General features: G+C 44.5%; 1 protein-coding gene across 2 annotated transcripts in view; it reads right to left on the bottom strand.

Annotated features, from left to right (window-relative positions):
- Positions 1-12,876, bottom strand: part of GALNT10 (polypeptide N-acetylgalactosaminyltransferase 10) — a 279,243-nt gene that overhangs the window by 40,591 nt on the left and 225,776 nt on the right. For both annotated transcript variants that reach the window (XM_004371277.2, XM_023726591.1), the window contains 2 exons: positions 9,454-9,639; positions 4,530-4,713 (listed from right to left, as the gene is read on the bottom strand). In XM_004371277.2, the coding sequence (XP_004371334.1) occupies positions 4,530-4,713; positions 9,454-9,639 (370 nt within the window). The remainder of the gene's footprint in view (positions 1-4,529; positions 4,714-9,453; positions 9,640-12,876) is intronic.

Genomic DNA, 12,876 nt, shown 5'->3' on the forward strand with positions numbered 1-12,876 from the left:
TTAACCCTGTGCCTGTCTAATATGGCAGCCACTGGCCACATGGGACTATGGAGCACTTGAAATGTGACTAGTCTGAGGTGAGATGAGCTGTGAATGTAAAATCTAGGGCTTCGAACCGGTTTGTTCCAGTTCGAAACCCTGTTGAGGATATGCATTTCCACTCCAGATATACTGAATCAGAATCTACATTTTAACAAGACCCCCGGACCACGTATACATAAGAATCACCTGGAGATCTTGTTAAAATGTACATTCTGATTCAGTATATCTGGGGGTAGAAATGCAAATTCTCAGCAGGGGTTCAAACCAGAATGAACCAGTTTGAAGCCCTGGTAAAATACATACAGGATTTTGAAGATTTACTATGAAGAAAAGAATACAAAACATCTCATTAGTAATTTTGTAATGCTGACTACATGGTAAGTGATACTTCAGATAAAAAAATCTACTGTTAAAACGAATTCTACCTACTTCTTTTTGCATTTTTTGTGTGGTTACTAGAAAATTAAAAATTCCATATGTGGCCTGCATTATATTTCTACTGGACAGTGGCACCAACTTCACCTCTCTGAACCTTTTCCCCATCCACACGATGGAGGTGGAGCTATACCACCTATCTCACATTGCTGCCATGTTTCTAAAAGTAGCCAGTACTATCAGAAAATAATGTGATTAGTATTAATTACCCTTATCTTCTGAAGGCTGTGGCCTGTAAATCTGCTGCTTGGAGGGGCAGAGAGTATTTCTGACTTGGCACCTCATGGGAAAACAGACCCAAGACTCTGCGCATGAAAACCAGCCTTGGCTAAAGCCTGTGGCAGGTACCAAGGAGCCAGGGAACGGGTAGGATATTAGCCTGAAGGCATTTTGGATGCTTGAAGCTTTGCCTCCAGAGAGAGGCTTCTCTTCCTAGCCTGCCCCATTTTCTGCTATGTTCAGCAATAATAACAACAATTCTGAGTGTCTAGCATGTGCCACTCACTTTACCTACATTATCTCCAGCTCTCACAAAGCTCTATTACCAGGCCCTTTTCAGAGAGAGAAATTTGAAATTCAGAAATGCTACATAATCTGCTCAAGGGCATGTATGTTAGCAAGTGGATGAGCTGCGATTCAAACTGGGATCTGCTGCCAAAGCCACTGCCTTTTAAACATCATTACACCACGCTGTGCCTGCAGTCTGCCCACCTGCCGGGGCCCTGGGGAGGTGCGCGGACAAGGACCGGGCCTTCCCTAGTGGCCATGCCTCGGGGTTTTGTCCAAGTACAATACAGAAAAAAGAATCCTGGAAAGAATCAGAGAATGCAAAGGATGGAGAGTCCCTCAGAGAGCACCCAGGCAAAGGGGGAAAAGCGGCTGGCTCTTGACTTTGGCTGTACATCAGAATCACCTGGGGAGCTGGAAAACAGTGATGCCCAGACCGCACCCCGAGCCTCTGGTGTAACTGGTCTAGGGTGCGTTCTGGGTGTTTTTATAAGCTTCACATGTTTCAATGTGCAGCCAGGGTGGAGTACCACTGCTCTATGGCTAACCCAGCCCCTTCAATATTCAGATAAGGAAACTAGTTGCGCTTTTGCTCCTAACTAGCAGCATGACTTGTACTTACCTATTCTTCACAGCACAATGAGGAGGACCAACAGGCCAAGACCTATCCTTAAATATCTTACAAACCTAGGGCCCATGGGTCTGCTTGCAGCAAGAGATCAAACAATAAAGGGGGGTCTCTTTGTACCTCAGTTACCCTGAAAATTTTGTTTTCTGGAGCAGCCATCTCTGACCTCAACCTCTGCTACTGTGGCATCCTGGGCAAATCCCCCTCCCTCTCTGAACCACAGAGTCCGCATCAGTTAAGTGGGGCTAATTCTACCTACAACTGAGGACACTGTTGTGAGGATCATGCGCAGTAATATCAGTTGAAATTGCTTTGCCAGCTCAGGTTAAATGTTAGTTACTCCTGTTATTCTCCAAGAACTCAGGTAGATTAGGGTTGACTTTGAGGTATACAGGGGAGCTGAGTGAAGGGTGTGGTCTTGTCTAAATGATATCTTTGGATTAGGATGGGATCTAACAGTAGCCTTTGACCATGTATAAAAGCATAGAGGTCAGGAGAAAAACACAAATGTCTGACCTGTTCAAGAAGCACATGGACTTGACTCACGTCCTCCGCTCTTGGCTCATGCCTTCCAGTGCCCCACCCCTTTAATTTCCTCAGATAAACCCAGCTGTTTCTACCTCTGAGACTTCTCTGGGGCCCACAGCATTAGGGACTCGCCTCAGGAACCCCAGGTATGCACTGTGTCCATGAAGATGGCTGAGCTGCCAACAGCCCCCTTTTTCAGGTGGAGAGGGCAAGGGACAGAGAAGTTGGGGGTTCACTGGGGGCCAAACAGTGGTTAGACAGGTGCGGCAGACAGAATAATGACCCTCCCAAAGACATCCATGTCCTAATCCCTGGAGCCTGTGAATGTTACCTTATGTGATAAAAGGGACTCTGCAGATGTGATTAAGGATTTTAACATGGAAAGATTATCCTGGATTATCTGGGTGGGACCAATGTAATCATAAGGGTCCTTATAAGAGGGAGGCAGGAGATCAGAGTCAGAGACGGCGATGTGATGACAGAAGCAGAGGGTCAGAAAGAGAGAGAGAGAGATTTGAAGATGCTGCTAGCTTTGAAGATGAAGGAAGGGGTCATAAATCAAAGAATAAGAGCAACCTCTAGAAGTCGGAAAAGGCAAGGAAATAGATTCTCCTCTAGAACATGCCGACACTTTGATTTTAGCCCAGTAAGACCTATTTTGCACTTCTGACCTCCAGAAACATAAGATTATAAATTTGTGTTGTTTTAAGCCACTAAGTGTGTGGGAATTTGTTATGGCAGCAATATGAAACTAATATAGCAGGAGTGCCTGGACTTTGGCTTTGTATCCAGGGATCTTTTCCACACCTCTGGTAGGAGGGACAGAAGGCTCACATGACTGCAGGGATGGGACACTAGAGAAGAGCTTGGGACACTAGAGAAGAGCTTGGGACACCAGAGAAAAGCTTGGGCTCTATTTCTGGTTTAGCCACAAACTCACTGTGACGCAGAGCAACTCCTCCCTCTCCTGGGGCCTCAGTCTCCTCATCTGAAAGGGGGTTGGAATCCATCATTTGTAGGTTCCCTTCTGTCACAGATTGAATTATGTCCCCCAAAAAATGTGTGTATCAATTTGGTGGGCCATGATTCCTGGTATTGTGTGATTTTCCTATATGTTGTAAATCCTGCCTCTATGATGTTAATGAGGGAGGATGGGTGGCAGTTGTGTAAGGCAGGACTCAATCTACAAGACTGGACTGTGTTCTGAGGCAATCTTTGAGATATACAAGAGAGAAGCAAGCAGAGAAACGGGGGACCTCATACCACCAAGGAAGCAGTGCCAGAGGCAGAGCGCATCCTTTGGACCTGGCGTCCCTGTGCGGTGAAGCTCCTAGTCCAGGGGAACACTGATGAGAAGGCCGAGAGAGAGAAAGCCTTCCCCTGGAGCTGACACCTTGAATTTGGACTTTAAGGCTACTTTACTGTGAAGAAATAAATTTCTCCTTTTTAAGCCATCCACTTGTGCTATTTCTGTTGTAGCAGCACTAGATGACTAAGACACCTTCCAACTTTCACATTTTAGGAAGCTTTGAGTCTAGTCCACACATCCCCAGACTTTTGCTGTAGGACAAGCTGCTATTTCCCTAATACTTCTAAGGAGTATAACAGAATGATGGGAAAACTGGTTCTGGAGTCAGACAGACCTGCATTTGAATTTGACCTTTGCCACTTAATAGCTATGTGACCTGAACAAGTTACTTAGCTTCTTAGAACCTTGGTTTCCCCATCTGGAAAACATGGATAATAATTTTTAGCGCATATGGCTGTTGGAGGTGTAATGTTCCCAGTTCTGTGCCTGGCACTTAGAAACTGTTAAATGAAGAGTGATGATGATGATCACGGTTGGGTGCCAAGCTTGAAGGAGTCCCTGGGTGGTGCAAACAGTCAACTGCTCAACTACTAGCTGAAAGGTTGGCAATCCAAACTTACCTAGAGATGCCTCGGAAAACAGACCTGGCAATCTGCTTCTAAAAGGTCCTAGCCTTGAAAACCCGTGGAGCACTTCTACTCTACACACATGGGGTTGCCATGAGTCAGAACTGACTCGACGGTAACTGTCAACAAGAAGCCAGGCTTGAGGGGGAGGTTGGTGCTGAGCAGAAGGTATGAGTGACCCTGTTCAGCCCCAGCTGGCAACTCTGAGAAACTGCAGAGGTGGGCAAGGCGGAGGTGAACAGCTCAGTGTCTTTGAGCTAAGGGTCTGTGATAAGCTGGGAGGGGCTGTGCTTCTGCTCGGGATGCCTAACACTAGTTGCTGTGTAGGGCCAGGAAGCTGAACCTTCCGCACTAGACTTTCTGGGAAGGTGGTGATTCTGAGCTGTGTGTGTGTAGAGGTTGGGGAGTGTCACAGGTTCAGCCACTGAGATATGCCTGGGTTGCACATACTTACTCAAATGGGTCGCTGGGGTCAGCCTTCTGCAGTTCTGGAGGGATTGGGATCCGCTTGTAGTACATCTCCCAGTCAAAGGCTCCCCGCATGGCATCCCCTGCCTGCGTCTCGTACCGGAAGTCGTCGTGGTCAATCACGTCGATCATGGGGCACACGATGGTCTTGCGGTTCCGAGCAATGCGGTCTGAAGAAGCCAAAAGATGGCCATCAAGTGAGGCAGGATGGTGGAGTAGCTAAGTGCATGGCCTTGTCCTGCATCTTACTCGTATTTTTAACATGTTTCTCCAGTGATTTCTCTGAGCATTCCAGTTTGAAAATCCGTAGGAGGAAGGTAGAGCGCAGGTTTAAGCAAGATGGGTCAGGACTCCTATCCCAGTCCTGCCACCCATAATGGGGCCCTGGGCCAGCTACTTAAATAAATAAGGTCTCCAAGCCCCAGTGTTCTCCGCTATGAAATGGGGACAAGAAGAGGCTCTGCATCATAGGTTATAAGGATTGGATACAATAATATTTGAAAAGTGCTTAGCAGAGGTGACTGTTAGTGATCACCATGCTTATGACAAAGAGAAATTCATTTCCTCTAGAAGGGCCCCTGCTTAGGCCCTGCACGCTCCCCACTCCAAGTCCTGAACTTGACTCCAACCCAGCCCACTTGCCCCTCATGATAGACTGCCTGCCCCTGACGGCTCACTGGTGGCCCCTGGCTTCAGTCAATTAACAGATGACCCTCCTCCTGAGACAGTTCTGTTCAATTTTTGCAACAGTCAGAACTGTGGAAAAGGGAATGGACTGTCCTAGGGAGTAATGACTAACCCTGACAGGAGGTATGCAAGCAGGTGTGCAACTACTACCCTGCAGGAGTGCTACAGGCTAGGTGATTCAAGCATGGGTAAGGCAGCCTGGACCCAGATGTCCTTCCAGTCCTTTTAAAGCCCGGGAGAAGCAGATTCTATGGAATTCACTTTCTTCTCAACCTACCAACAGAATTCAAGCTTCAGTTTGTTCTTTCAATGTTCCTCCTGCCAAGAAGCCCTGACTGCAGCCAGGGGGCGCCAGTGAGCTGTCAGAGGCAGACAATCGGCCTTGAGAGGCAGCAAGTGAGCTGGGCCGGCTGACTGGCTGCTTTAAAAGGCCAGGAGTCAAGTTCAGGACTTGGAATGTGGGGCCTGGCAGGGCCAGAGCACGCTGACACCTGTCTGGGGCCCAAGTTTCATCAAGTTACAGCACGTTTTCCTTCCAGGAGAGAAAGCAGTGCTTTCACCTTTTTCTAAACTGCAAGTCACAATTTATAGGTGGGTTGTGAAATCAGTTTTGTTGTGTGCATGTGTTTTGTAATGAAACAAAGAGTAATACAGAGTAACAAGGTGCATTCCAGGTGATAAGGCAAAGTACTGGTTCAGGAAATGTGTTTTAGTCATACTACTTGAGTGCGCATTTGTCTGTTGGATTGAGATGTTCAATGCATTTCTAACTGTGGGGCATGGCCAAGAAAGCTTGAGAAATGCTACCCACGGGGAGCGTATCCCCAAGAGTGGACTGGGGGCCACCAGTGCCAATGCATCTGGGATGTGTGTAAAAAAACATGCATGCAAAACAACAACAACAACGAACAAAAAAAATCACCCATGCCCGCCTCCGCCCCAGGCCCAATGAGTCAGTCTCTGGGGGTCAGCTTGGATCTGCCTGGCGGACAAACTTCCTGGGGATTCTTAAAGAAGCTTAAGAACCTTCTCTGGGGAAAGAGCTAGAGAAGAGCAGGGCTTTGAACTGGTTTGTTCTGGTTCGAACCCCTGCTGATAATTTGCATTTCTACTGCAGATATACTGAATCAGAATCTACATTTTAATAAGATACCTGGGTGATTTTTATGTATACATAAGAATCACCTGGGGATCTTGTTAAACTGTCGATTATGATTCAGTATATCTAGGGTGAAAATAAAAATTCTCAGCAGGGGATTGAACCTGAACAAACCGGTTCAAAGCCCTGGAGAAGAGCCTCCCTTCCTAATTATTCATGGCCATTCAGCGGATTTCATTTCCGACAAGGTCTGGGCTGAAGACACAGGTTTCTGCTGGATGCGGGCTGACTGGGAGGCATGAGGCCAACGGGTAGCATCAGATGGGCAGCATCTCATGGTGTTGTGCTTGCCTGGGGACAGGCTACCCAGGTTCAAACCCTGGTTTTGTTGCCTACTAGCAGTATAACCTTGGATGAGGATATCTGATGCCACTGAACGTTGGGTTCCTTGCCTATTATGGAACGGAAGTGAGACAACACCTGTCTCATGGGATCTCTATGAGGACTGAGTGAGACAATGGAGCCAAGAAGCTTAGCTCAGCCTCTAGCACATGATTGGCACTCAGTGAACATTCTCTGGGATGAGAATTATTGAAAGAAGCTCAGAAACAGGAGTTGGAAGGTTGAACATCTCCCTCATTCTCTTTGCCCCCCAGTTTTCTCATTTGCAAAATGTGGATAATAATGCTTGGCCTGCCTGCTTCACTGTATAAATGTCAAATTCAAATGTGCAAGAGACCTAAAAAGCTAAGAGACTATTACAGTTATGATGATGATGATGATGATGAAGGAAATGATGATCAACAGTGACTTTTTTTTCGGGGGGTGGAATGTTTTCAGGCCCAGAAATGTCTACTCTCCAAAAAACGTAGAGTGAGCCACGCATGGAGGTGTTAACGGTTTCACAGACAAAAGCCATGATGCTTTCTGTCAGCTGCTGATATTAGAAGGAGCAGACTTTTAAATCTACACCACTGGTTCACATTTCTATTGGAAAAAGAAAAAAAAAAAAATATAACGAGGGGGGAATGTTTCTTCCATGTGTATCTGCAGATTATGAAAATTACCCTCATACATTTCCATAGAAACAGAGTTAAGGGCTATTTAGACTACCAGCTCAGCTTCATGCCCCACCACTTCATTCTTTTTATGAGTCACTGAATGACCCTACAGATGGGTTGTTCCTTCAGATCTATAAATTAGGTGCTTTATGGTGAGGTTTTTTTCTTTTTTCCCCTTTGGGTAATGAGAGACAGATGCAGAAGACTGCTTGGTTTAATTAAATACACAGTTTATCAGAAATTCTGGGCTATAGTCTTTTCCTAACTCAGTGAGACCCTGGACCCTTGCGGTCAAAGCTCATAATTGAATAATAATAAAGCTCTACGCTGGTCTGTGTCAAAAAACAAATTTGCTGGATTATCCCATTTAACTGTGTGGGCTTTGCTTTGTGTCCTCACCCCTTGAATTAGCATTCCCTAACCAGTGCCACTCAAGGGTGGTTCCTGAACCAGCAGCATTGGCATCACCTGGGAGCTTGTTAGAAATGCAGATTCTCAAGCCCCACCCAGACGTCCTGTCAGAAAATCTGGGGCTGGGGCCCAGTACTCTGTGTTTTAACCAGGGCTTTGAACTGATTCGTTCCAGTTTGAACACCTGCTGATAATTTGCATTTCCACCCCAGATATACTGAATCAGAAACTACATTTTGACAAGATGCCCAGGATGGGGATCCAACTGGTTCAAAGCCCTGTCTTAACAAGTCTTCCAGGTGATCTGATGCTTGCTTAAGTTTGCCCTAAACTTCAGTCCGCTTTGCTCCCTAAACTTTGTTGTTTGAGGGCTTACCCATCCATTCTTGAAGAGTTAACTTGTCTTCTCTAGATTGATGACCTCTTCCCCAATGTGCCTCCCCACTCTTGTCCCTCACCTGACTCCCAGCCTCATGGAGGACATTTCCTCTATCTGTTGGCCAGCACCAGTTCATTGCCTTCATCAAAGCAGGACTCCTCAGGATTCAGGTCTGCTTCTTCAACCAGCTATGAGGCCACCTCACTGCCTATTACCCAATCCTCATGTCTCCATTTTGCTCATAGGCTATAATGGGTGAGGAGCCCTGGTGGAGCAGTGGTTAAGAGCTCGGCTGCTAGCCAAAAGGTTGGCAGTTTGAATCCACCAGCTGCTCCTTGGAAACTCTATGGGGCAGTTCTACTCTGTCCTATAAGGTTGCTATGAGTGGGAATCAACTAGATGGCAACGAGCTTATGGTGGGTGACTCCTGGGTCAAGCTGCCTTGTCTGTAGTTCTCCCCTGACATCTGTTGGAAACTCTTCCTTAAAGGAAGTGAATTTAGGGAGGCAGTGTAGAACTGTGGAAGAGCACAGACTTTGGAGCCAGAAAATGATGTCCTTGACACTTTGTGGCCCAAGGGGAAAAGCGAGTCACTCAACTGCTCTGAACCTCAGTTTCCACTACTGTAAAAAGTGGATGCTTTCTACCTTGCATGGTTTTGTAACGGTTAGAGATAATGCTTGTAGCCTGCCTGGCTCACAGTAGTGGTGCAATAAATAGTAACTATGCTAAGCTGATATGATGATAGCCAAAAACCCATTGCTGTCGAGTCGATTCTGACTCATAGCAACCCTACAGGACAGAGTAGAACTGCCCCACAGGGTTTCCAAGGAGTGGCTGGTAGTTTCAAACTGCCTAGCAGCTGAGCACTTAACTACTGCGCCACCAGGGCTTTGATATGATGATGTTATCTCATAATTTGGTTCTTAACAGTAGAGGCCTTGGCTTGTTTTCTGAAAAATTTGAGTTAATCTCAGGGAAGCAATCACGTCATTAGACTTAGACATTCTGTGTGACACTTCGGGCAGTCACTTCTACTTGCTGAGCCGGTTTCCTTCTCTGTAAAATGGAGGGACATGACTGATGGACTTTAGTGTCCCTGTGAGTATCCCAACCTTCTGAACCCCTCATGGCACCTGGCGTTGTGCTGGGTACATCTCAAGCAGACAGGGGAACCCTCATGGATGACTCCCTGCAGAAGGCTGGGTGGCCTGGGCCAGGGCAGCTGGCTCATTCCAGGCCGCCTACCTCGCCTCGGGAAGGGCTCTCTCACCGAGCAAGGGGGGCAGCCAGTTGACGTTGGCTTCACAGTGCGAGTCTAAAAATGTGATGACATCCCCACTCGCTGCTGAGGCCCCCAGCATCCGGGTTCTTATCAGACCTTCCCGTTTCTTGGTACGAAGAATCCTCACGCTGGGGAAAAGGGCCATGTAGTCTTCAAGTGGCTTCTTCAGGTGCTCTGTGAGGGAGATATTAGAGGACGGATGGATAGATGGGTAAGAACAGTGGTGTAGTAATCATTCTTGCGGCACCTCCCCCTTACATGTGCATCATAGTTTACACTTTACATGCAGCTTTCTGGTAAACTACTTCATTGGATCTTTCAGATAGGGTTAAGAAAGGCAAGGATCATCACCTGTATACTACAAATGGGGAAACTGAGGGTCAAAGAGGTCAAGTGACAGTGCTAGGCCTGGATTACAGACAGATCTTCTGTACCAGGATGTGGGCATACATGGTTTCTGCCTAGGACCTATTCCCTCTATTTCTGGTAACAATACTCTGATTTTCCTTTGGGAAACTGCTCCTCCCCTTCTTGGTCCATTAAGTTTTGGTGGGGCTAACCCCACCCCCTGGTTCCAAAGGGGAGGGGCATGTGACTCAAACCTGGAAAATCAGAGCATTTCATTCCCTTGGCCACAGTGACTGGTTCAGGGATGGCCATGTTACCTGAGCTGGTCCAAAGAGAGTGAGTCTTGAGGACTTTTTCAGAACTATTGGAAACGAGGCCCCTTCCTTTTGCTAGAGTTACAAAGTTGGTTGGCTGTAAGTCTGGAGCTGTTGGTGACCATTTTTTGGCAAAATGAGGGGATGGGAGATGGCAGTGTGTTATAGATTGAATTGTGTCCTCCAAAAATGTGTGTCAACTTGGCTAGGCCATGATTCCCAGTATTGTGTGGTTGTCCACCATTTTGTGATCTGATATGATTATCCTATGTGTTGTAAATCCTACCCTCTATGATGTTAATGAGGCAGGATTAGAGGCAGTTATGGTAATAAGGCAGGATTCAATCTACAGGATTAGGATGTATCTTGAGTCAATATACAATATCTACTGAGATATAAAAGAGAGAATTGAGCAGAGAGAAGAGGGACTTCATGCCACCAAGAAAGAAGCATCGGGAGCGGAGCACATCCTTTGGACCCGGGATTCCTGTGCTGAGAAGCTCCTAGACCAGGAGAAGACTGATAACAAGGACTTTCCTCCAGAACCAACTGAGACAGAAATCACTCCCCTGGAGCTCACACCCTGCATTCAGACTTCTATCATCCTATACTGTGAGAGAATAAATTTCTGTTTGTTAAAGTAATCCCCTTGTGGTATTATTGTTATAGAAGCACTAGATAACTAAGACATCCAGAATAGTCAAAATAATCTTGAAAAAGAATAACAAAGTTGGAGAACTCACATTTTCCAACTTCAAAACTTAACACAAAGCAACAGTAATCAAAATAATGTGATATTGACATAAAAGTAGACATACAGATCAATGGAATAGAATTTAGAGTCCAGAAATCAGAGCTTTTAACTGGTTTGTTCTGGTTCGAACCCCTGCTGAGAATTTGCATTTCCACCCCAGATATACTACTGAATTAGAATTTACATTTTAGTAAGATCCCCATAAATGTTCATGGCTGCGGATTAGGCAATGATTTCTTAAATACAGCACTAAAAGCGCAAAGCAACAAAAGAAAAAACAGATAAACTGGACATTATCAAAATTAAAAAGCTGTTGGGTTTCAAAAGTTGCTATCAAGAAAATAAAAACACAATCCACAGAATGGGAGAAAAATCTGGAAGTCATATATTTGATAAGGAAATACATAAAGAACTACTACAACTCACTAATAAGAAGACAAACATCCAATTTAAAAATGGACAAACGATCTGAATAAACAGACACTTTGGAAAATAATTTGGCAGTTTCTTAAAAAGTTTAATATATACTTACCATACAACCCAGCAATTCTACTCCTAGGTATATATCTAAGAGAAATAAAAGCAAATGTCCACACAAAGTCTTGTACATGAATGATCCCAGCAGGAATATAAGTAATTGCCAAAAATTAGAAGGTATCAAAATGTCTATCAACTGATGAGCAGATAAATAAAATGTCATATATTCATACAATGGAATACTACTCATCAATAAATAAGGGATGAGTTATTGCAACAACATGGGTAAGCTTCAGAAAATATTATGGTAGGTGATGGAAGCTAGATACATAAGACTGGATATTACATGATTCCATCTATATGAAATGTCTAGAAAGGCAAAACTATAGACAGAAAATCAGTGGTTGCCTGGAGCTGGGTTAGGAGTAGGAACTGACTGTAAACAGGCACAAGGGAAGTTTTGGATTGTGGTGATAGTTTCACAACTGTGTAAGTTTACTTAAAAGCTCAATGAACTGCATATTTTTAAAAAATGGTCATTTTTATGGTATGTAAAGTATACCTCAATACAGCTATTATATTCTAAAAAATCAATTGCATTTATAATAGCCTCACATATATAAAGATTCAAGTAAATGGGAGCTAAATTATACTTATAGATTTGAAGACTCCATATTGTTAAAATGTCAATTCTCAAATTGATCTATAGAGTCAATATAATCCCAGCAGAGGTTTTTTTTTTTTTAAGAAACTGGCAACTTGGTTCTAAAATTTATATGGAAACACAAAGGACCCACCTAGATGAGTCAAAACAATTTTGAAAAAGAAGAACAAAGTTGGAGAACTCAAATTGATTTCAAAACTTACTGTAAAGCAGCCAAAAGGTGGAAACAACCTAACTGCCCATTAACAGATGAATAAATAAACAAAACGTGATACATACATATACTGGAATACTACTCAGCCAGGAGAAGAAACAGTCTTAATACATGATGCAATATGGATGGAGCTTGAAGACATCATGCTGAGTGAAATAAGTAGTCACAAAGGACAAATACTGTATGACCTCGCTTATATAAAAAGACAAGAAAAGGCAAATGTATAGAGACCAAAGTTTATTAGTGGTTACCAGGGGTAGGAGGGAGGGGGAAAGAGGAGTCAGTGGTATTGGAAAAATTGAATTGATTAACGGTTGGTTTGCACAGCCGATTATTGTAATTGCTGTCAATAAGTTGTATATCTGTAAAAAGTTGAACTAACGAAAGATGTGTGATAGATATATTTACAACAATGACCAAAAAAAAAAACTGCTGAGGCTGCTTATGCATAAACAAAAACCTGATGGGATTTGGTTCCTTGATTTGGGGTTTTAGGGTCATGGTTTCATGGGACATCCCAGTTAACTGGCCTAATAACGTGTTTAGTGCTTCTCTTCTACCTCCTAGTTCAGTACGTATGTAGTGCCTGGTGTCTTAAAAGCTTACAAGTGGCCTGTGGGTACAATAATTGGTCTCTATT

The sequence above is a fragment of the Trichechus manatus genome, unplaced genomic scaffold (assembly GCF_000243295.1).
Source record: "Trichechus manatus latirostris isolate Lorelei unplaced genomic scaffold, TriManLat1.0 scaffold00011, whole genome shotgun sequence".
In the NCBI taxonomy this organism is placed as follows: Eukaryota; Metazoa; Chordata; class Mammalia; order Sirenia; family Trichechidae; genus Trichechus; species Trichechus manatus.